Source organism: Pipistrellus kuhlii, unplaced genomic scaffold (assembly GCF_014108245.1).
Source record: "Pipistrellus kuhlii isolate mPipKuh1 unplaced genomic scaffold, mPipKuh1.p scaffold_m20_p_83, whole genome shotgun sequence".
In the NCBI taxonomy this organism is placed as follows: Eukaryota; Metazoa; Chordata; class Mammalia; order Chiroptera; family Vespertilionidae; genus Pipistrellus; species Pipistrellus kuhlii.
The window spans coordinates 362,206-386,844 of record NW_023425588.1 but is presented as its reverse complement, the minus strand read 5'-3'; the positions used below and the strand labels follow the sequence as shown (position 1 = coordinate 386,844).

The following is a 24,639-nucleotide window of genomic DNA, read 5'->3' as shown; positions in this document are numbered from 1 at the left end:
CAACATTGGCTGGAACCGTATTTCAGACTACAAATACAATAGTCGTTCAATAGCTGCTTGTTTAGTATCTGCTAAAAAGCAAGTGTAGTTAAGGTGTGACATTTACTTGTTATCTCTGATACACAAGAGGATTCTATCATCAAATATGGGAAATTTGTGTTAGTATACCACAAACTTGTATTTCTAGGGTTTGTGTTAGAGCACTGAATTAAGTCATTTACTGTTTACATCTCACATATGGAAGGTAAGAGATTGTGGTTTTGGAAAAGTAATTGGTTTTAGTACTAGAGGCCTGGTGCACGAAATTTGTGCACTGAGGTGTGTGTGTATGGAGGTGCGGGGGTGTCCCTCAGCCTGGCCTGCACCTTTACAATTTGGGACAGCCCTCTCACAATTTGGGACTGCTGGCTCCTAACCGCTCGTCTGCCTGCCTTCCTGATTGCCCCTAACCATTCCCCTGCCAGCTTGATTGACGTCCAACTGCTCCCCTGCTGGCCTGATATTGCTCCTAACTTCCCTCCCCTGCCAGCCATCTGGTGGTGGCCATCTTCTGATGACTTGAGGGTATCGTGCCAGGATGTGAGGATCAGGTAAGCTTTTATTAGTATAGATTAGTATAGATTTATTAGTGTAGATTTATTAGTATAGACCCCAACCTACAAATTATATCTAATGGGATGAAAACTATTGACTAATAATATCCTGTTTCCCCAAAAATAAGACAGTGTCTTATATTAATTTTTGCTCCCAAAGATGCGCTAGGTCTTATTTTCAGGGGATATCTTATTTTTCCATGAAGTATATGGTACACATTTACTGTTAAATGAAAATAAAGGAAATTTATTACCTGTATACAGAACGGTAGTACGGAAGTTGTCGACACAAACCAGACAAACTGTGAATCCTCCATTATCAAGAATTCACTCATTTATTTAATGACAATCATGTCATCATCTTCTGGAACATCCTAACAATCCAATTCCTGAATTTCTTGTGACTACATTTTTTTCAGAATCAGTGGACCAAATCTCTCATGTTTATTCTGGGGGGGGGGGGGGGGGGGGGGAGGGGCTTATTTTTGGGGGGATGCCTTGTAGTTCACTCAGAAACATGTAAGTCAGTCTTATTTTCAGAGGATGTCTTATTTTCGGGGAAACACAGCATAGTTTTTATAATTTCACAGCACATTACATTAATATTTTGTTGATGCTGGTATACAGTGTTTGTAGTATACTGTCATTTTGTAGGTCTTCAATTCATTCTCCACTCACTCCCTGACTCACCCAGAGCCATTTCCAGTCCTTCAAAATAAAAGCCTAAACAAATGTATAGTTTTCTACCTTTTATTTCCTATTTTTACTAGTAAGCCAGGAAAATTCTTGGCCAGTGGAATGGGAAAACTGAAACATGATTATTAAACAAAACAAAAGAATTTGAATTTATAGCCAGCTAGTGAATTGCAAGGCCTATGTTCCCTCACTCAGAACACTTGAGGACTAATAGTTTATACCTCCCCTCAGTAACCAGAGAATAAATACCTAAATAATCCTAGTCAGGAAAACAGAGACCCGAGATCCAAGTAATGCCATTTGTGTCAAGCCCAGGGATGAATGAAGTTAGGGGAATGAATAACAAAATAGACCTAAAATAAAAGATCTCTAACTCCTATTGATACTCATTTTGATGCATCAAGTTATTAAAAGTGCACCTGTAAAGTTATCTGCTAAAACCTCTCCTACAATTGCCACCAGCAGAAGCAAAGTATAAACCTTTAGACAGAAACCCAGTGTGGGTTCTAAAGCCATACCTATGCTACTTAACTAGGATGAAGTTTAATTCATCCTAAACTCTTTAGAGCCACCACAAGACTTGCAAACAAGAGCTTACTGCCTGTTCTTGTCTTGAAAGACCCTTTTCTTTGACTTCCCCATGAGTTAAAAGCAGCCTTGCTTTGGCTCATTTCTGTCTCATAGAATTTTTGAGACTCAAAGCAAACCACCACCTATCCAACCATCGGCGGTTGGTCATCTTTCTCCTGCACTTCCTTGCCACACACATGTCCTCTTTGGTGAAATCTTTTGCCCACGTTTCATCTGGGCTTTTGTTTTTCTTGCAGTTGAACTGTGTAGTTATTTACATATTCTGGAGAGGGTTACTTTGTCACATGTGATTTGCAAATCATTTCTTGATTTGCAACTGCAAACTGACACCATAACAGCGTTTGTTTTTAAGTGAACAGACTCTTCAGAATCTTGCAATGTCAATCAATAAAAAGGGCCCTGAACCGGTCATCTCTGTGGCAAAGCTGGAGAGGGACCCCCGGAAGCCCGGAGGCGGGCTCTTGGGAAACCGGATGGGCCTTCGGGGCATGCTGACAGGTTGCAAGAGGCAAACCGAGGAAAGGAGCCACTTCCCATGGATGACCATATGCACACGACACAAATGCTTGGGGAGAAAGTGATCTAAGAACGGTCCACTGGTCTCAGGAAACACCTAGCAAACACAGGACTACCGCACACACCTGTGACCAGGCATTTCACGTTGCGGGAACACGCCTGACCCGCGCCGCCAGGTGAGACGGACTGAAGCCGTCCGCTTGGTGCGTGGGTTTGAAAGCATGCACACGACTTTTAATGAGCGACCCAACACAAAGGCTATGCATTTCACAGTTGGTCTCTAACCACTTGAAAACTATGTTAATAAATTATCACTATCATCATCATCACAGGTTTGTGCCGGGTCAGAGAGCACATTGTATGAACGACAGTGAAAGCTAACAGCACTGGACAGACACGGATAAACGTGGCAGGCCACACCCCTCGTGGATCACAAGAGAAGACGTGAGCCGGGTGTCCTCTCTTGTGCACCCCGGGGACTCGCTGAGCGCTGCCCAATGGCTGGTGTGGCAGCGGGAGACGCAGGAGGCCAGAGCGATCGCTGCCAAGGGGCCCTTGCATGCGGGACGGGACAGCCTGCGGGCTCCGGGGCAGAAGCTCGCCAGCCACCGGGGCCCGTGCCCCATGGGGCTCCTTGTGAAGGACAACACCCCCCGGGGAGCCACTCTGCTCAGCATCCAAAGGGAAACTAAACACCCAACGTGTCACCCCAGACAAACACGAGTTATCGCTTTTCAAACAGCCACGTCGCTCTGAGAGGGTTCTCACTGGGGCCACCGGCCAGGCTGGGGTCCGCTGCCAGGGCGGCGCAGGCCGGCTCCGCCCGGAGGCCCTCACTTGCTCCTGTCGGGCTGCAGGCTGTCCACCAGGCACTTGAGCTGCTCCTCGCCCAGGTGGATCTTGTCCTCCAGCTCCCGCTGCTCGATGATGAGGGCTGACTTCATCTTGACGAAGTGCTCGTAGTCGGCCAGGCTCTCGTCGCTCAGGTAGCTGGCCAGGATGTCCAGCACCACGCGCTCCCGGCGGTCCAGGTTCTCCTTGAGCTCCTTGGCGTCCTCGTGCTGCTGGATGAGGACCCGCTGCTTCTCAAGCAGCGATTGCTGTGGGGAGAGAGAGAGAAAGAGAGAGAGAGAGAGAGAGAGAGAGAGAGAGAGAGAGAGAGAGAGAGAGAGAGAGAGAGAGAGAGAGAGAGGAGCCAGTGAGGATCAGAAGCAGTGGCCACCCTGATACCCTGGAAATACCAAAATTCTGGGGTTGGAGTGATGCAGATCTTATGGAACAGCACTGAGTTCTGAGTGTGACTGGCAAGCACTTGTGGCTACAGCAGGCCCACCCTTGCTTCTCTCTTTAGCCCCTTCAATGCTTTTAGAAGGCCTCTTCCACCTTCAGTGCTGCACATGGACTTGGACTTCCTAACAGAGACAGCCAAGGTGACCTGCTCATCCTGGCCACCCCTGGCCTTCCCTCAAGGCTACAGAGTTTCAATTGTAGAACGTAAATAAATCCCAGATACCAGGGCCTCCACTTGTGTCACCGGCGTGTGTGGCCAACATGCAAACCACCACAGGCCCCTCACTCAGGCCACTCCAGGCTCCAAGGGAACCCCACCCTGACCCAAGACACTATTCAGGGCATACAAGTCGGACCCCACCTGTGCACCAGGCCTGCATCCTATCTAATATTAGAGTAACTAAAGGCCCGGTACACAAAATTTGTACATAGGGGGTGGTGGTGATAGTGGTGGTGTCCCTCAGACCAGCCTACATCCTCTTCAATCTAGGATAGCCCTCTCACAACTGCTGGCTCCCAGCTGCTCACCTACCTGCCTTCCTGATTGCCCCTAACCATTTCTGGCACTGTGATCACCACATAACCACTCCCATGCCAGCCTGACTGATGTCTAACTGCTCTCCTACCATCCTGTTTGTCCCCAATTTCCCCCCTCTGCCGGCCTGGTCACCCCTAACTGCCCTCCCCTGCAGGGTTGATTGCCTCCCAACTGCCTCCCTTGCTGGCCATCTTGTGGTGGCCATCTTGTGTCCACATAGGGGGTGGATCTTCGACCACATGGGGCAGCCATCTTGTGTGTTGGAGTGATGGTCAATCTGCATATTACTCTTTTATTAGATAGGATAGAGGCCTGGCGCACAGGTGGTGGCTGTCTGATTTGCCCTGAAAGGTGACCCAGATCAGGGTGGGAGTTGCCTTGGGGCCTGAGTGAGGGGCCTGTGGTGATTTGCAGGCTGGTGGCACTCCCTTGCAACCCAAGTGAAGGCCCTGTTTTCTGGGATTTATTTATCTTCTATAATTGAAACTTTGTAGCCTGCAGCTGAGCCAAGCCTTCTGCTCGCTCAGTGGCTGATGCCATTTATGTTTGGATTTGTTTACCTTCTATAATCGAAACTTTGTAGCCTTGAGTGGAGGCTTAGGCCAGCTAGGGAAGGTGGAAAGCTTGGCTTCTTGCATTGCCAGAGAAATCCAAGCCTCCCTCCTGGTCTCTGTGGCCGCAGCCAACTTGATTGGTGTTAGTTTGCATACTTGCTTTGATTGGCTGGTGGGCATAGCTTGTGGGTGTAGCAGAGTGATGGTTAATAGCATATTACTCTGTTAGATAGGATAGAGGCCTGGTGCACAGGTGGCAGCCATCTGGTGTCCCAGATCAGGGTGGGAGATATGCAAATTGACTATCTCTCCAACACACAAAATGTCTGCTTGCATGTGGACACAATATGGCAGCCACAAGATGGCCAGTTGGGGAGGAAAGTTGGGAGGGACCAGGTCTGCACAGGAGAGCAGATGGGGCAACGAAGCCTGAAAGGGTGGGTAGTTAGGAGTGACTAGGTGGCAGAGGAGGGAAGTGGCTGGTGAGCAGGCCTACAGGGCAGGGCAGTTGGGGGTGACCAGGTCTTCAAGGAAGTGCAGTTAGGGATGATTAGGCCTTTAGGAGAGTCAGAGATGGCTATGCCTGCAGGGGAGGGCAGTTAGGGGCAAACAGACTGTCAAGGAGTGGTTAGGGTGTGATCAGGCTGACAGACAAAGCAGTTAGGGGCAATGAGGTAGGTGAGCAGTTGGGAGCCAGCAATCCTGGATTGTGAGAGAGATGTCTGCCTGGTAAGATCAGGCCTAAATGGGCAGTTGTATATCTCTCGAAGGGTGCACAGGAGGGCTGTTCCTCAGCCTGGTCTGCACCCTCTACAATCTAGTACCCTTCAGGGGAAGTTTGACTGCCTCTCACAATCTGGGACTGCTTACTCCTAACTACTTGCCTGCCTTCCTGCCTGATTGCCCCTAACCCCTCTGCTTGCCTGCTTGATTGCCCCTAACTACCTTTGCCTGCCTGCCTAATTGCTCCTATCTGCTCTGCTACCCACCTGATCAACACTAACTGCTTCTGCTTTGCTCCTGGGATCCAGGATTCCCTCCTCTGGCTCATTGCAGGTTCCTGGGACCTGTGCTTCCCTCCCTCTGACTTTGCCTGGGCCAGCCACAGCCACAGGAGAATGTGGGTGGGTGGCTGTACCTGGGATGCAACTGCAGCTGCTGGGACCTTAGGACATGTGGATTGTCCCTCTCTTATGCTGCAAATACAGCCACTGGCAGCAAAGACCAAGGGGTAGGTGGCTTGTCCCTCTCCTGGGCTACAGGTGCATGTGCAACTGCTGGCACTTGGGACTGTGGGGTTGATGGCTTGTCCCTCTCCTCAGCTACAGCCTGACTGGTTTCTATTCTTCTCTCCTCAGTGTTGAAAGTCTGAGCCATTACGGCATGATAGCATAAGTGCGTGATGACAATTTTCATAATAGCTCTTTATATATAAGAAATATACATTGAGTGGCCAGATTATTATGCATGTACTTCTCTTGAGTACCTCATTTATTTTATATAAAGATATTATAAATCGTGCACCTGATTAGTTTTTCCCTTTGCACTGGCTGGTAGAAAGCTCAGGGCAAATAGGTGGTTGATCTCCAACAAAAGTCTAGAATACTTTTGGTACCCATACACACACACACACACACACACACACACACACACACTGAGTAGCCAGATTATTATGATCTCTGAACACATATCTAGCCACTCAGTGTATATATATTATACATGTACATATACATATTATATATACACACACTCATAAACAAAAAACAAAACAAAAAACCCTTGTTGCTGGAAGCTATTCGTTGTCTATACCATTATAAAAGTGCAAACAGGGGACTTGGAAGACTGATGGACCTTGAGTTTTAGCAAGAGCTAAAACCTATGCACTGATTGTTGAGATTATGGTGGCTCAAGCCACCTGACCAAATAGTCTCAAAGTCAGTCTTTACTAATATTTATAGATCTTTAAGATAGCCTGTTTACTACTAGATTGCCTGCCTGATTAAGGGCAAGATGTGTATTCTAAAACTGAATAAAAGCCTGGGCTCCAGTGAAGCCTTTCCACTAGAGAAAGGTATTCCACCTGGTCCCCTGTGATTTCTAAATTCATAATTCTTGTCTATTGCCTTGTGCATAGCTCTTCTCCAGATCCTGAACCCTAGCTATGCTGGCTGTGGCTTTCATACCTTGTTTGTTGCTTTTCTAATATACGAGCAATTAAAAAAAGGTGCCAAGGACTTAGTCATCCTACTTGTGTTAGCATCCTTCCCATGACAACATTGTGGCAAAGGGGATACATTCTAAAGAAATCCAGGGCAGAATTTTAAACCCTCCTCACAGCAGGACCCAGAGCCTGGAGTTGTTGTAGACAAGGATGCAGGGAGTTTGAAGAGAAATGCAATGCTGTGGGAAGAGGTTCCTTCTCCCCTTACAAGCATCTGCTATGGGGCACAGACCACTTACTCCCAGAACATGACTCTTACTCTTGTCCTCTGTGTCTGCAGAGCATGAACTTGTGTTCTACACCCTCCCAGTGTAAAGAACAGAAGAAAGAAGGAGACAAATGCATCATGTTCCTGTCAGTCAGGGGTGTCAGGAACACTTTCCCTCTGTGGGATTTTGGACACACGCTCCCTGCCATCCTGCTGTTTTGCAGAACTGCATGCAGGCATCCAGAGTGAGGCTGCAGTTTGCAAAAAAGGTGACATACAGAAAAGCTTAGGGAAAGGGAGCTGACATTCAACTGCAAACAGCCTGCTTCTGGCTTGTAGATGGCTTGGGGTTGATGTACCCCACCCACCTCACAGGGACACTATGGCCTCAGGCACTTGTGAAATAAAGGACCATGCATTTGGATGAAAAGAGGCAAAGCAAAGCTGGTGGGTTCTAAACAGAGAAAAGTGGATTGTAATTAATTCTACAAATTTGGTTCAGATTCAAAGCAGTTGGCCTCAAACCTTCTGAGATCAGGTGTGGGACTTTCCCCAACTCTTTTCACATATTCATTTTCTACCTAGAATCAGAAAGGCACCTTCTATAACTTGACACCATGCATTTTATTGCATTATCACATCTGCCTCTGAAAGCCTTTTTACTGCATTAGCACATCTGCCTGACATGAGGTTCTCACTCACTACTAACTATGCTCACACCTGGCCACTGAGTGGTGTTGGATGAGGGGATGGAATGAGATGGTGAGTAATCTCAGCCTTGCATAGCTGAGGGGATAATGGCTGGCCCACCTACTCTGCATCTCTGCAATGGACCTTGGGATGCTGGGCGGGCAGTGCAGTCTGATACCCAGAGGACCATGCCATTACCATGTTATATCAGGTGAGTGTCATAGCATCTTGCACCATCAGGCATTCACTCAATTCCCCAAGTACCTCCCTGCAGATCCTCCTACAACTCCCCCAAACCCCCTGCCCTCCCAATTTCCAGGTTCTATTGGTTGTACTTACCCGATCGCCAGGTGACGCGCTGTCGTCCAGGTTGTTGAGGGCGTTCTCCATGCGGGCCAGGCGCCCCGACAGGGACAGCAGCAGGTTCACCACCTTGTCCAGGTGCCCGATGAACATGCGGAACTTGTCGAACTCGTTCGGCTTGCACACGTCCTTGACGATGGCCTCCACCTCGTCCTCGAGGGCGCTGTTGGCCTGGATGTCCTCCAGCAGGCTCTCCCGCGCGCCCCGCAGCACCTGCAGCTTGCGGCCGATGCTGTCGATGAGCTCCTGCTGCGGGGCACAGGGCGGCGTGCAAACGGGGTCAGGAGGGCACACTTTGGGCTATCCAGTGCTCTGGGGGCACTGCAGGATTTTGGCTTGTAGAAGTCAGCCCCACTGGGTGCAAGTTCATTTTACCTGTGTGATCATTAAATAATTGAACATCCCTGGCCGGTGTTACTCGGCTTCTTAGAATGTTGGCCTGTGCACCAAAAGGTCTCAGGTTCAATTCTTGGTCAAGGGGACATACCTGGGTTGCAGTTTGCTCCCTGCCCCCAATTGGGGTGCATGTGGGAGGTAACCTATCTATGTACCACTCTCACATCAATGTTTTTCTCTCTCTCTCACCCCTTTCAACTGTCTGGTTGAAAAGCAATGGGAAAAATATCCTATGTGAGGATTAACAAATAAAAAAACAAACAGCATTTACAAGAGAAAGAATAATTATTCCCAGTTAAATCACTGACAATTTAGAAATAAAATAAACCTGTGCTCATCTTCTTAAGTCTTATTGGGTTGTGCATGAATGGGTCCCTTTGGGCTACATATGGTAAACCTCATTTCAACTTGAATTTCTATAGGAATTCTCAGGGTCTGTGTGAATCTTTATGTTTCATACTTTGGAAATTCCCAAATTCAAGGCTTACTTGTACTGAAGGAATCGAGTCTTATGCCAGGTACTCAATTCCATGATTAAAGAGTATTCTTGGCCTGGCCATTGTGGCTCAGTGATTGAGCATCATCCTATGAACCAGAAGGCCAAGGTTTTCATTACTGATCAGGACAGATGCTCAGGTTGAAGACTTCATTCCTAGTAGGAGCATGTAGGCAGCAGCTGATTACTGATTCTCTCTCCTCATTGACATTTCTATCTCTCTCTCCCTCTCCCTTCCTCTCTGAAATCAATAAAAATACATTAAAATAATTTATTTAAAAATTGTACTCTGTATAGTAATGAAAACTTGAGACAAATAAAGGAATGTCAATGAACTTAAAAATCTATTGATTTCAACTTGACCAAAATGCAAATTAAGGACTAATTTTCTAATGTAAACTAGATTAACATAAACTATTCTGTTTTACCCACTAATAAAAAGTGGCATTAAGCCCTCAGCAGTTTGACTCAGTGGATAGAGCATTGACTTATATATCAAAGGGTTCCAGTATTCCTTGGTTGTAGGCTTCTCCCCAGCCTGGGCCCTGGTAAGAACTTGTGCAGGAGGCAACTAATGGATGTGTTTCTCTCCCATCATTGTTTCTCTCTGTCTTTCCCTCTCTCCTCTAGTTTTGCTAAAAATCAATGGGAAAATATCCTTGGGTGAGGATTAAAAAATAAATATAAATAAAAGGTGGCATTAAGCATTGAATGAAATAAGTAAAGGAAATAACCAAAAACTATTCTATCCTATATTATAAAAGATTAATATGCTAAGTGTCCAGTCAAGCAGTCAGTCATTCAATCAACCAACCAACGTGTAATATGCTAATGTCTAGAGTCCCAGTGCATGAAATCCATGTACTTGTGGAGTCAGGTGGTGGTCCCTCAGCCTGGCCTGTGCCCTCTGGCAGTCCAGAAACCCTTGGGAGATGTCCAACTGATAGCTTAGGCCTGCTTCATTTAGCTGACAATCAGAAATCCTTTGTGTTGTCATAGAGCACACATGTCAAACACAAGGCCTGCGGGCCAAATCCGGCCTGCCAGGCCTTGCAATGTGGCCTGCACCGTGCTGTCATCACTGCACTCCGCTGCGTTCCATCACAATGACGCGTGGTGACATAGGAGGCTTGTGATCTCGCTGGCCGCCCCGCCGGCCGCTGTACTTGCTATCTATTACGCATGCGCATAGATAACAAGTCACGCGAGATTCAGGAGGCGTGACCTATAGTCCGGCATCCGATGTGGTTGTGCGGGTGGCAGAGCAGAGGAGGGAGTGAGTGTGCGGGCATAAAAAATACACAGCAGAAGCTGCCAGTTCCTGGCATAAAGTGCAGGCATAAAAATCGCAACAGAATCTGCTATCTGTACCCAGCCAGGCATTTATTGACTGACTTTTTTTTTCTCCACTCCATCTGCCAAATCAAGCTATCCCTGTGCAGTTTTCAACTTTTTCCTTCTAACGCAGATTTCCAATAAACTACATCTTTTACTGCCAATATTGATCCCAAAATGTCCAGGAAAAGAAAAGTTGACGGTGAAGGCAGACAATTTAATGACAAATGGGAAAATGAATACATGTTTGTGCTTAGAGAGGGCAAACCAGTGTGTATATTGTGTTATGAGACAGTGTCGGTGATGAAAGAGTACAATATACGTCGTCGTTTTGACAACAAACAATGTTAAGTATGGCAAATATACTTTGGAAGAAAAGCATAAAATTGTTAAAGAACTAAAAGGCAAACTACAATCACAGCAGCAAATGTTTACAAAGGCTACAGTGAAAAATGATGCTGCAGTGAAAGCAAGCTTTATAGTGGCTGAAGAAATTACCCGTACTTCAAGGTGTTTTTCAGAGGGTGCCTTTTTGAAGCAATGCATGCTAAAAGTGTGTGAGCAAGTATGCCCAGACCAGATACAGAGTTTTCAAAATGTCAGTTTGTCAAGAAACACCATTGCAGATAGAGTTCAAGAACTCTCAGGAAATCTATCATCACAGCTGGCCAAACAGCCATGCAGTTATCTCGCTTTTTCACTTCTATCGATGAAAGCACAGACAACACTGATGCAGCGCAGCTGTCCATCTTTATACGTGCTACGAAGACGGACCTCTCTGTCACTGAGGAACTTTTGGATGTAGCTGCCATGCATGGGACGACGACTGGTAAAGATATATTTGAGGCTGTGGAGAAATCTATAAATAATTTTAAATTACCCTGGGAAAAGTTGGTGGGGCTAACTACCGATGGCGCACCTTCAATGTGCAGAGAAAAGAAAGGCTTGGTTGGACTAATGAAGGAAAGAATGCAAAGAAGTCACTGCCACACACCCTTGATTACTTATCATTGCATTATCCACCAAGAGGCTATGTGTGGAAAAGTTCTGGACATGAATGACATAATGACCACAGTCATTAAAACTATTAACTTTATACGGGCAAGTGGCCTGAATCATCGCCAGTTCCAGCAGTTTTTACAGGAGGTGGGTGCAGAGCATGGAGACGTGCCATAGCACACAGAAGTAAGATGGCTGAGCAAGAGCGCAGTCCTCAAAAGATTTTTTGAGCTCAGAGAACAAATTGCTCTTTTCATGGAAAGTAAAGGAAAGCCCTTGCCTGAACTGTCAGATCCCGCCTGGCTATGTGATTTTGCTATGATGTGTGACATTTGCGAGCATCTTGCCCAACTGACTCTGAAGCTGCAGGGACGCAAACAAGTCATCACGAAGATGTCTGACATGATCACAGCATTCCAGCGTAAACTTCAACTATGGAAGTCCCAACTGGAACAGGACAATCTTGCCCACTTTCCCGTTTGTTTGAGTATCTCAACCACTATTTCTGGTACTTTTCCTTGCAGTCGGTTGGCTACCAAAGTTAGCCATTTACTAAGTGAATTTGAGCGGTGCTTCTCTGACTTTAGAACACAGCACTCAGGCTTTGACATCTTTGCCAATCCTTTTACAGTTGATGTCAACAATGTGCCCCATCACCTTCAGATGGAGATAATCGAGCTTCAGTCTGACAGTGGCCTGAAATCAAGGTTTCAGGATGTTGAAATTGAGGACTTCTACCCTCTACTGCCCCCTGTCTCAATGCCAGAGCTCCGACTTCATGCTACCCGTATTCTATCCATGTTCGGGAGCACCTATCTTTGTGAACAGATGTTTTCAATAATGAATCTGAACAAAAACAAGCACAGATCACACATTACCGATGACAACCTCCATGCTGTTTTGCGGGTTGCTACAGCCCAAGAAATAAAACCGAACATTGACTCATTGATCCGGGGAAAACGGTGTCAGACATCTAGCCAGAAAACAAAACAATGAGCATTTTAGGTACATTCCAATATTACTGTTTTGCTTGATACCAATATTACTGTTTTGCTTGATAGCATGTGAGTTGGTTAACAGCACTGTTAAGGAAAAGATTGTTCCACTCATTTTAAATTCACATTTCTGGTTAACATTGTCAGTTTATGACTGTTCAGTAAACCATTCGGCCCGCGATTTAGGCTGGATTTTAGATTTTGGCCCCTTCTCTGATTGAGTTCTACACCCCTGTATAGAGGCAAAAGAGGCTCTCAGCACTACAGGTGTGCCAGCTATGAGTCCAAATTCTATCTAAGCAGTGTTCTCCCTGTGGAAGTGCACTGACCACCAGGGGACAGCTCCTGTGTTGAGAGTCTGCTTCCTGGTGGTCAGTTTGTATTTATAATGACCGATCGTGCTGCTGTTGGGCCAAAACCAGACCTCTGTCATCCCCCAAGGGGTCTGAAATTGGCACAGGGCACATGCCAGGATGAGGGACCCTGTGGGTGCATGACTGGGGTTGGGGAGGAACATGGGAGACTACCCAGGGGGAGGGACCACAGGAGTCATCCAAGGAATGTCCGGCCCTCTCGCTCAGTCCTGACCTGCAGCAAGCTAACCTATGGTCCAAGTATCTGCTGTTTAGTGGTGCATGAAATTCGTGCATGGGGATGGGAGAGTGTCTCTCAGCCCACCTTGCACTCTTTCCAATCTTGGACATCCCTCTCACAATAGAGGACTGCTGGCTCCCAACTATTTGTCTGCCTGTCTTCCTGATTGCCCCTAACCACTTCTGCCTGCCAGCCTGATCATCCCCTAACCACTCCCATGCCAAATTGATGTCTAACTGCTCTGCTGACAGCCTGGTTTCCCTCAACTGTTCTCTCCTGCAGGCCTGGGTCCTCCCCAGCTGCACTTCCTAAAGACCTGGTCATCCCCACTTTCCTCCTCTGCCAGCCTGGTCAAACACTAACTGGCCTACCCTGAAGTCTTGATCACCCAACTGCCCTCCCTGCAGGCCTGGTCCCTCCTAACTGCTGGCCATCTTATGTTGACATGGAGGCAGGACCTTTGACACATGGGGGCAGCCATATTGTGTGTTGGAGTGATGGTCAATCTGCATATTATTCTTTTACTAGCAAGGATTAGATAGGATAGAGGCTTAGTGCACAGGTGAGGCCTAGCTGGTTTGTCCCAAAGGATGTCCTGGATCAGGATGTGGGTTTTCTTGTGGCATGGGGCAGTATGGGTGAGGGGCCTCTGGTGGTTTGCAGGCTGGCCATGTCCCCCAGCAATCCAAGTAGAAGCTCTGGTATCTGGGATATATTTATCTTCTATAGTTGAAACTTTGTAGCCTGGAACGGAGCCAAGCCTCTTGCTTGCTCCATGACCACAGCCATTTTTGTGATGATTTATTTATCTTCTATAATTGAAACTTTGTATACTTGAGCAGAGGAGATCAAGACAGGCCAGAACTGCGGGAACTTGGCTTCCTCCATCACTGAAGGAAACTCAAGTCTCCTGCTCTCTCCAGCTCCATAGCTGCCACTATTTTTGTTGCGATTTATGTATCTTCTATAATTGAACCTTTGTAGCCTTGAGTGGAGGCCTGGGCCTCCATTACTGGAGAAACCCAAGCCTCCTACTCTCTCCATGGCTGCAGCCATCTTGGTTGGGTTAATTTGCATACTCGCTCCTAATTGGATGGTGGGCATGGCTTGTGGATGTAGCAGAGTGATGGTTAATTTGCATATTACTTTTGTATTAGTTAGGACTACACTTTGATGGATTGAACATTTGAATGGATGACTGAACATTTAGTATATTAAGCTTTTATTACATGTAGTTCTCAGATTACATTGGACTTGATGTACATTGTTTTATTGGTTAAGTCACCATTCCCCATTTATTTATAAAAAAAAAAAGTTCCAGATTTCAAAGTATGTACATATGTGACTTATATTTTTTATTATTTATTTACCACAAGTATAGGTCAAGAATTGTTTTCTTTCTTCTTTTAAAATTTTTTTACTGTTTCACTTCATTACAGCTGTGTATGTGCTCCATACGAGTAACAAAGGTGCTTATATAGATGGGTTCTGACTTATGGTGAAAATCATATTATATCTCACTTTAGAAATGGATCTCAAATGTAACTTGAGGACCTACTGTATAAAGGATGAGAGGCAGATGCATGAAATTTATGCAAGAGTAGTCCTTTCCCCAGCTGCTGGTACTGGCTTCCCTCTGGGGGCTGGGACCTGGGTTTCGCTCTGCACCCAGCTTCGTCTGGAAGGATGTTGGAATGATGTCCAATCTAATTAGCATATTATACTTTTATTATTATAGATATGCTAAGGCTGCTCAACTGCTCACTATGATGTACACCAAGGGGCAGATGCATGACCAGTTGGTATGATGTTCACTGACCACCAGGGGACAGATGCTCTGACCAGTAGGTGAGCTTGCTGCTGGTCCAGTCTATTGGAACTGAGTGAGACTGGCTGGACCTACCCTGGAGCCCTCCCATGGCCCCTCCTGAGCTGGCCAACCTCCCACCCCTCCCTGGTCCCAATCGTGCACCCATGAGGTTCCCTCAGCCTAGCCTGCTCCTTCTCACGATCTGCGAACCCTCTGCGGATGTTGGAGAGCTAGTTTTGGATTTATCTCATAGGCCATGCCAAATGGATCTCAATGGTGCATGAATTCATGCACTGGGCCTCTAGCATAACATATATACACAGATGACAGTGTGGTAATGGTCAGAGGGAAAGGAGGTTGGGGTTTAGTGGTGGGCAGAGGTGGGTAAAGAGAGGGAAGAAAGAGTCTTTGCTTGGAATGATGGACACATGATCCAGATGATGTTTTATTGAGCTGTATACTAAAAACCTATATGGTTTTGTGAACCAATTATCCCAATAAATTAGGTTAAAAATATAGCCCTCACCAGTGTGGGTCAATAGTCAGCCCATGCACTAAAGTGTCACAGGTTTGAATCCTAGTCAAGGGCACATACCTGGGTTGTAGGTTTGTTCCCAGATCTGATTGGAGTGCATATAGGAGACAACCAATTGATATATCTCTCACATCAATGTTTCTCTTTCTCCCCTTTCTACTCTCTCTAAATCAAACAAAAAATATCTTTGGGTGAGGATTAACAACAACAAATAATAATCTATACTAATAAAAGTTAATATGCTATAATAATTTGACTGGATAGATAGGACATCTTCTGGACATGCCCCAGACAAAGCTGAGGCAGCTGTGAGGGCTGAGAAGGGCTGTGGCAGAGCAATGGGGTAATGGGAGGCAGTGATGGCTCATTTACCTGATAGGCTCATTCACCTCCTGCAGAGGGAAGCCAGACTGCAGCTTAGGCCCACCTGGGACATCCCCTGAGGGCTCCCAGATTGTGATAGGGGGCAAGTCGGGCTGACAGCACAAATTTTCATGCAACAGGCCTCTAATAATAATAATAATAATAATAATAATAATAAATAATTTGGCAAACTTGCTCTGTACAGAGCCAAATAGTAAGTGTTTCAGACTTTATTGGACATGTGGATACTGTTTCCAGGACTCAGCTCTGCCGCTATTCTATGAGAGCCACTAGCCCACATGTTTCAATACAATTTACCAACACTCATAGGTTATAGGCCAGGCTGGGCAGTGCATGTGAGCTGGTTTCATGTAGTATGGTTTTTTGTCTATGTGCTGACTGCCACCCACCTGTCCTGTGAAAATTCCCAGGGAAGGTGCTCTATTTGATTCTGTCCATGGCCATATCCCCAAGTTGATGGGGTTGGGGGATTTGGGAGGGAGTGTCTTGGAGTTGGTCCAACTACGTTATTTGCTTAAGCAAGCACTTTGTAGCCCATTGCTGGAGTTGGGATCATCTGCTTAGAAACAAGTGAATCTGATATTCTAAAGGGCGGACAATTATTTCCCCAGATTTTAATCAGGATAAAGAGACATATCAGCTGAATTTAAAATATGCCTGGCTGGAGTCGTTCCAAGATGGCTGACAGGTAAACACCTAGTCGCAGCCTCACACAACAATTTCAATAAAATACAACTAAAATATAAAATGGACATTATCCAGAACTACAGGAAAGTTGACTGACTGGAAATTCTACAACGAGAAGCAAGGAGAAAACCAGAAAGAAGTGTGGAGGAGCTGGAAAAGCTTAAGGTACGGAGACACGAGGCGCTTGGAGAGGACGGAGCCGGAGAGGAGGGAGGCTGAGTGCCTGGCGGGCGTTCCCTAGCGGAAAGGAGATAAAACTCCAACTGTGCTGGGCCCCCGAATGCTCTGAACCCCAGTTCTAGTCCAGACCCTGGGGACCCAGGCTCATCCATAGGGAGCTGGGCTGTAAGGTGGAACTCTGGGGGAGTGGCAAAAGGAGGTCCCAGCGGTGCGCACATTGCAGGCAGAGAAGGGACGGTTGGCTGTGCCTCCGGATTGCCCTGGCAGGAAGGAGACAGGGGCTCCAGACTGCTCTGAACGCCACCTCCACAATACCGGGCTCATTGGGGGAGAGTATAGACTGTTTGGCAGCAGGCGAAAATCGAGGGCACCTTTCTCTCAGAGGCGCTGGCAGCGAGAATTGAAGGACCCGCATAGGGCGGGGCTGACGGAAGCCAAAGCTGCAGGCTCCACCCTGAAACCCCGCCCCATCCAAGCAGAACACAGAGACTTTTTTTTTAATTAATTAATTAATTTATTTTTACATATTTTAATGATTTTTTTGCCCCCCTCCCTCTCTCCCCCATATCCCCTCCCTCCCCATAGTTTTATGTCCATTGGTTGTACTTATATGTATGTATACAAGTCCTTCGGTTGATCTATTATCTCCCCCAGATCCTCCTCCCCTCCCCGCTGTAATTTGATAATCTGCTTGTTGCTTTACTGTCTCTATATCTATCTTTTGGTTCATCAGTTAATAATGCTCTTTATTATCCACAAATGAGTGAAGTCATGTGGTGTTTCTCTTTCATTGATTGGCTTATTTCACTCAGCATGATGTTCTCCAATTCCATCCAGGTTGCTGCAAATGATGAGAATTCCTTCTTCTTTATGGCAGCATAGTATTCCATTGTGTAGATGTACCATAGTTTTTGGATCCAGTCATCTGATGATGGGCACCTAGGCTGTTTCCAAATTCTGGCTATTGTAGATTGTGCTGCTATGAACATAGGGGTGCATATACCTGTCAGAATGGCCAACATCAACAAATCGACAAACGACAAGTGTTGGCGAGGTTGCGGAGAAAAAGGAACCCTCGTGCACTGCTGGTGGGAATGCAGACTGGTGCAACCACTGTGGAGAAAAGTGTGGAGTTTCCTCAAAAAACTGAAAATGGAACTCCCATTTGACCCAGTAATCCCACTCCTAGGAATATATCCCAAGAAACTAGAACACAGAGACTTTTAAGGCTACCAACTCAGGAAAGCTGTGAAAATGCCGAGATGAAATAGATCACAAATGAAAGAAATGGAGGACAAAAAGTGACTAGATATAGAGTTCAAATCTACGCTTATAAGGTTTTTCAAGAATTTCCTGGAAAAGATGGATAAGACCTATGAAGATATTAAAAGGGATCAACTAGAATTAATAAGGAATCAACAAAAAATGATAAGGGATCAACAAGAAACAAAAAATACATTGACTGAAATAAATAATATTATACAGAGTCCCAAAAAACAGAATGGAAGATCGCAAGAATCAAGTCAAAGTGTTGGAACATAAAGAGCCAGAAGATACTCCTCCACAGAAGCTAGAAAGCAAGAGAATCCAGAAAATTGAAGATAATGCAAGAAACCTCTGGGACAACTTCAAGCAAACCAACATCAGAATTATGGGGGTCCCAGAAGATGAGAGAGAGCAAGATATCGAAAACATACTGAAAGAAATAGTGCCAGAAAACTTCCCCCACCTGGTGAAAGAATTAGACTTACAACTCCAGGAAGCGCACAGAACTCCAAACAAAAGGAATCCAAAGAAGACCACACCGAGACACATCATTATTAAAATTCCAAGAGCAAAAGACAAAGACAGAATATTAAAAGCAGCAAGAGCAAAGAAGGTAGTTACCTATAAAGGAGCACCTATACAATTGTCAGCTGATTTCTCAACAGAAACCAAGCAGGCCAGACAGGAATGGCAAGAAATATTCAATGTGATGAATAGTAAGAACCTACAGCCAAAGATAATCTATCCAGCAAAGCTATCACTCAGAATCGAAGGCCAGATAAAGAGCTTCACTAATAAAAAAAAGCTAAAGGAGTTCATCACCACCAAACCAGAATTATATGAATTGCTGAAGGGGGTTCTTTCAGAAGAGAAAGTAAATAAAGATAAAAATTATGAACAACAAATACGTAACTATCAACAAGTGAATCTAAAAACCAAGGAAATTAAAAAAAAATCTGATGAACAATATTAACTGTTGAATATAATAGAATCAGAGGTATGGAAGGCGAGTGAACTGACGATTCTTGGGGAAAAGGGGAAAGAGGGGCGTGGGAAGAGACTGAACATAAACTGTGCACCTATGGATGAGGACAATGGGGAGAGGGGAAAGAGCAGAGGGTGGGGTGGAAACCTGGTGGAGGAGAGCAATGGTGGTGGTGTGGTAAAGGAACATTGTAATAATATGAACAATAAAAATTTATTAAAAAAAAAATAAAATATGCCTGGCTGGTGTAGCTCAGTGGTTGAGCCTTGACCCATGAACCAAGAAGTCACAATTCAATTCCTTGTCAGGGCACATGCCTGGATTACAGATTTGATCCCCAGTAGGGGTTGCGCAGGAGGCAGCTAATTGATGTTTCTATGTCTCTATTCCTCTTCTTTCCTCTCTTTCTAAAACCAATAAAAGCATATTTAAAAAGAAAAGTAAGGGAACGGTGCCCATCAGCTAGTGTGACACTGGGTCTCATTACACAAAGATGGCAAAAGAAGCTGTGGAAATGCCCCATCTTAGAGCAGGGCACTTACCCCAGGGCTTAGTACGACTGCCCCAGCACACTGCCTTGCACAGAAGCAGGCACAGATGCCCGCCACGTGGTTCAGAGCTCCCACTGGCCTCTGCGCGCACCGCCCCGGGGAGCCAGGCTGTCCTACCTTCTTCACAGACAGGTCGAGGTCCAGGTCACTCCCCGTGTCCTCCTCGGGCTGCTGCTGCTCCTGCAGGTCCTTCTTGATCAGCAGCTCCACCTTGGGTGCTGACATGCTGTAGTATGTGGAATTGGTGGACAAGGACACGGCCGCTGGAGCGCTTGGCTCTTATTTTGAATCCAGGGTTTGACCCCACAACAAGAGTGATGCCTGACTGCCTTTTTAGGCCCAATCTTACCAGGATAAGGCCTAAACAGGCAATGGGACATTCATTGAGGTATTTCAGATTGGAGAGGGTGCAGGCTGGGCTGAGGGACAACCCCTCGTGCACCAATTTTGTGCACTGGGCCTCTAGTGAACTTATAAGGGTTTGGTACTTGGATAAAGGTAACTAGGTATAATCTAGCTCCTGCAATAAATTAGAAATTCAGGGACCGTGGAAATCTGGTTCCCTCTGTGCTCTTCCCAGACCAAGGGAAAGTCCAACATCAGTAGTGGAACAGGGCACCAGTGAAAGGAGTACAATTAGGTTTTTGCCAGGTCTTGAGTCCAAGCACACATGGGAACTATTAGGTCACATGCGGGCACATCCCATAATAGGACGTGAGATATACAAGTCCATACAGGCTGTATTTTGGAGCAAAAATGAAAACTTACACAAACATTTTAGAAAACAATGCATGTTCTCATACACTGCTTTATTTGGAAATATTTATATTATGTTGCAACAATACTTTTATATGGATTATTTAATTCAGAAAAGCACCACATACAAAGAAAGAGAACTTTCTAACATAGGCTGCAAATTTACTAATTAATAAAGCCTTTAAAATCAATAATATATTGTGAAACATGAAAAAAAAAATGCCCTAGCCAATTTGGCTCAGTGGATAGACCATTAGTTCACAGACTAAAGGTTTCTGGATTTTATTCTGTTCAAGGTCACCTACTTTGGTTGTAGACTCTTCTGCCCTAGTCAGGGCTCATGCAGAAGGCAATCAATCAATGTGCTTCTCTCCCTTCAGTGTTTCTCTGTCTTTTCTTCTCTCCACACTCTCTAAAAATTAGTGGAAAAATATCCAACAACAAGAAAAGAATGACTTGCTTTTGGAAACTGCAACAATTAACTGATCTTTTCAAATTCATAGCTGTTTTGATATGCACAATCTATTTCTGTCTTATACACACACACTAGAGATCTAGTGCATGAAATTTGTGCACGAAGAGGGAGGGGTTCCCTCAGCCCAGCCTGCACCCCTCAAATCTGAGACCCCTAGAGGCATGTCTGAATGCCCATTCATGATGGGAGTGGGCCTGAATGGGCAGTCGGACATCCCTCTCACAATCCAGGACTGCTGGCTCCCAACTGCTTGCCTGCCTGCCTTCCTGATTGCCCATAACCATTTCTGCCAGCCTGATCACCTCCTAACCACTCTGCTGCCAGCCTGATTATGCCTAACTGCTCCTCTACCAGCCTGTTTCTCCCCAACTTCCCTCCTATGCTGGCCTGGTCACCCTAACTGCTCTCCCCTGCAGGAATGATCTCCTCCAACTACCCTCCCTTGCAGGCCTAGTCCCTCCCAACTGCCTTACCCTGCTGGCCATCTTGTGGTGGTCATCTTGTGTCCATATGGGGGCAGCCATCTTGTGTGTTAGAGTGATGGCCAATCTGCATATTACTCTTTTATTAGATAGGATAGAGGCCTTGTGCATGGGTGGGGGCCGGCTGGTTTGCCCTGAAGGATGTCCTGGATCAGGGCGGGGGTTCCCTTGGGGCATGGAGCCTATGGTGGTTTGCAGGTTAGCCACGCCCCCTAGCGACCCAAGTGGAGGCCCTGGTATATGGAATTTATTTACCTTCTACAATTGAAACTTTGTAGCCTGGAATGGAGCTAAGTCTCCTGCTCGCTCCTTGGCAGCAGACATTTCTGTTGGGGTTTATGTACCTTCTATAATTGAAACTTTGTATTCTTAAGCAGAGGCCTGGGCTGACCAGGATGTGTGGAAAGCTTTGCTTCTTCCATTGCTGGGGGCAACTCTAGCCTCCTGCTCTTTCCAGCTCCATGGCTGTGCCATTTCTGTTTGGATTTGTTTACCTTCTATAATTGAAACTTTGTAACCTTGAGTGGAAGCTTAAACTGGTTAGGGTTGGCGGAAAGCTTGGCTTCCTCCATTGCCTGGGAAACCCAAGCCTCCCTCCAGCTCTCTGTGGCCCCAGACATCTTGGATGGGTTTATTTGCATAATCACTCTGATTGGCTTGTGGGCATGACTTGTTGGTATAGCAGAGTGATGGCTAATTTTTATATTACTCTTTTATTAGGTAGTATGTATTTATGTTCATAGACATACACACATAAACATGCCTGTAAAATATGCATATATGCTTCACACAAATGTTTATTTGTGCTGTAGGCAAAGCTCATGACATAACTATTACATTTGCAACAAACCAGCCAGCCACACCTTTGCTGACACAATACCTCTTGCAATCCAACGGCAATAAAATGAGCCCTGGGTTGACTCCCAGGAAGGCCAGAGCCTTCCTCTGAAGAGACCAGCTCTGTGCTGTTGAAAGAGACTCTGACCAGGGCAGCAACCCGGGAACCAGCCAGTGGAGACTTGTAACCTATTAGCCAGCAAGCTGATAGGACACTTTTCCCTGTAACCCCTGTGACTGAGGGATGAACTGCACCCAAGGACATGCTACGGGGCCTGGGAATTATCAAGAAGTCATTGGATTACCGAAGGGTAATATGCAAATTGGTCATGATGCCCTCACCATAACAACTGAACTGTAGGCTGCATGGGGCAACCAGGCTGGCAAGGGGATTAGTGAAAGATGAACAAATGACTGATCAGCAGGCAGTGTGGGGTGATTATGTCATCATGGGGGCTTGTTGGGAGAGACCAGGCAGTCAGGGGGCAGTTAGAAGTGACCAGGCCATTAGGGGGCAGTGAGGGATGACCAGGCAGGAAGGGGGGACAATTAGGGGGACCAAGTCAGCAGAGGGGGCAATGAGGGGTGAACAGGTAGAAGGGGTGTTGGGGGGCAGTTGGATCTGACCAGACTTTTGGGTAACTAGGATAGTAAGGGAGGAGCAGTTGTGAGTAACCAGGCCAGCAGGGGGGGGGGAGGGGAGACAGTTGGAGGGTGACGAGGCTGGCAGAGGGGGCAGTTAGGGGTGATCAGGCAGGCAGGGAGGTGAACAGTTAGGAGCTAGCAGTTCTGGATTGTGAGAGGGATGTCTGACTGCCAGTTTCAGATATCCTTGGAACAGTCACAGATTAAGGAGGGTCCAGGTTGGACTGAGGGGACCACCTCCAACTCACACCCATGCACAAGTTTTGTGTACCAGGTCTCTAGTTTACTTATAAAATAAAGTTCTGTCATTTTGACAGATGTACATATGTGCTTTATGTTTTTTATTTTTATTTTTAAAACAAATCTTTATTGACAAGATTATTACAGGTGTTCCTCTCCCTTTCCATAGATCCCCTCCATTTTATTTCCCACCCCAACCCATGCCATTACATCCTGCCACTGTCTTCATCCATAGGTATAAGATTTTTGTCCAATCTCTTCCCTCACCCATCATATCCTCTACTCCCTGATAATTGTCAGAGCACGCCCTTTCTATGTCCCTGATTCTATTATATTAATCAGTCCATTCTGTTCATCATTTTTTATTCACTCGATTTTTAGATTCACTTGTTTATAGATACACATTTGTTGTCACTTTCTTGTTCATCATTTTCACCTTTAGCTTTTTCTTCTTCCTCTTTTTAAAGAATATCCTTTAGCATTTCATATAATCTTGGTTTGGTGGTGATGAACTCCTTTAGCTTTTTCTTGTCTGTGAAGCTCTCTATCTGATCTTCAATTCTGAATAATAGCTTTGCTGGGTAGAGTAATCTGGGTTGTAGGTTCTTGTTGTTCACCACTTGAATATTTCTTCCCACTCCCATCTGGCCTGCATAGTTTCTGTTGGCAAATCAACTGATAGTTGTATGGGTGCTCCTTGTAGGTAACTAACTGTTTTTCTTTTGCTGCTTTCAAGATTCTCTCTTTGTCTTTTGCTCTTGGCATTTTAATTATATGTGTCTTGGTGTGGTCCTCTTTGGATTCCTCTTGTTTGGGGTTCTGTGTGCTTCCTGAAATTGTAAGCCTATTTGTTGCATCAGATAGGAAAAATTTTGTCATTATTTCTTCTAATAAGTTTTCGATATTTTGCTCTCTTTCTTCTTCTGACACCCCAATAATTTGGATGTTGGTATGCTTAAAGTTGTCCCAGAGCCTTCTTACACTATCTTCATATTTTTTATTCTTTTTTCTTTCTTGTTTTTTTGAGTGGGTGTTTTTTGTTTCCTCAAATTTCAGATCTTTGGTTTAATTCTTGGGGTCCTTTGATCTAGAGTTGAATTTCTGTCTATTCTTTCTTTTAGATAGTGTATGCTTAATTTCTGGTTGGTCCTTTTCCATTTTTTCCCCCTTTGGCATTCTCATTAAGATCATTGAAGGTCCCACTAAGCTCCTCTTAGGTTTCATCAAGTTTCTCAGTGGTTTTTAGAAGATTCTTGAGAACTTTGTAAATGTGGTTTTGAACTCTATGTCCAGTAATTTGCTTTCCTCCATTTCTTTCATTAGTGACATGTTTTTGTGTCTCTGCATTTTGCCTGCTTCCTTTGTTTATGAAGTGGCTTTGTGTGGTAGGTGACTTATAGGGGCCAGTAGCTCAGCCTCCCCAATCACCAGAGGTGGATGCTCATGGTACACCTTTTTGAGGGATGTCTTGGTTTAGTTAAGCCTTGATTGCTGTTGGTGCACTTGGAGGAATTGATCTCCAGGCCCATTGGCTGTGAGGACCTGCAGTGACAATGGAAGAGCTGCTGCGCTGCAGACACGCTTATGGTGCAGGCCTTTTTTCAGTGGGGCTTTGGTGCTCATTGAGTCTGCCTCCCGAATGTGATTTATGGATGTGAGGAGTTGAAATCTGGTGTATCACACTGACCACTAGGTACACTGGCTTATGGACCTCCAGTGGGGTGCAGATCA

General features: G+C 45.7%; 1 protein-coding gene across 1 annotated transcript; it reads right to left on the bottom strand.

Annotated features, from left to right (window-relative positions):
• Positions 1 to 2,224: 2,224 nt before the first annotated feature.
• On the bottom strand, positions 2,225 to 23,179 carry LOC118712133 (protein Shroom2-like). Its single transcript, XM_036425636.2, has 4 exons — positions 23,176 to 23,179; positions 19,591 to 19,751; positions 8,237 to 8,509; positions 2,225 to 3,496 (listed from the first exon to the last, which is right to left on the bottom strand). Exons 1-4 carry the CDS (start codon positions 23,177 to 23,179, stop codon positions 3,230 to 3,232), a joined length of 705 nt encoding a protein of 234 aa, XP_036281529.1. The 3' UTR covers positions 2,225 to 3,229.
• Positions 23,180 to 24,639: the final 1,460 nt, after the last annotated feature.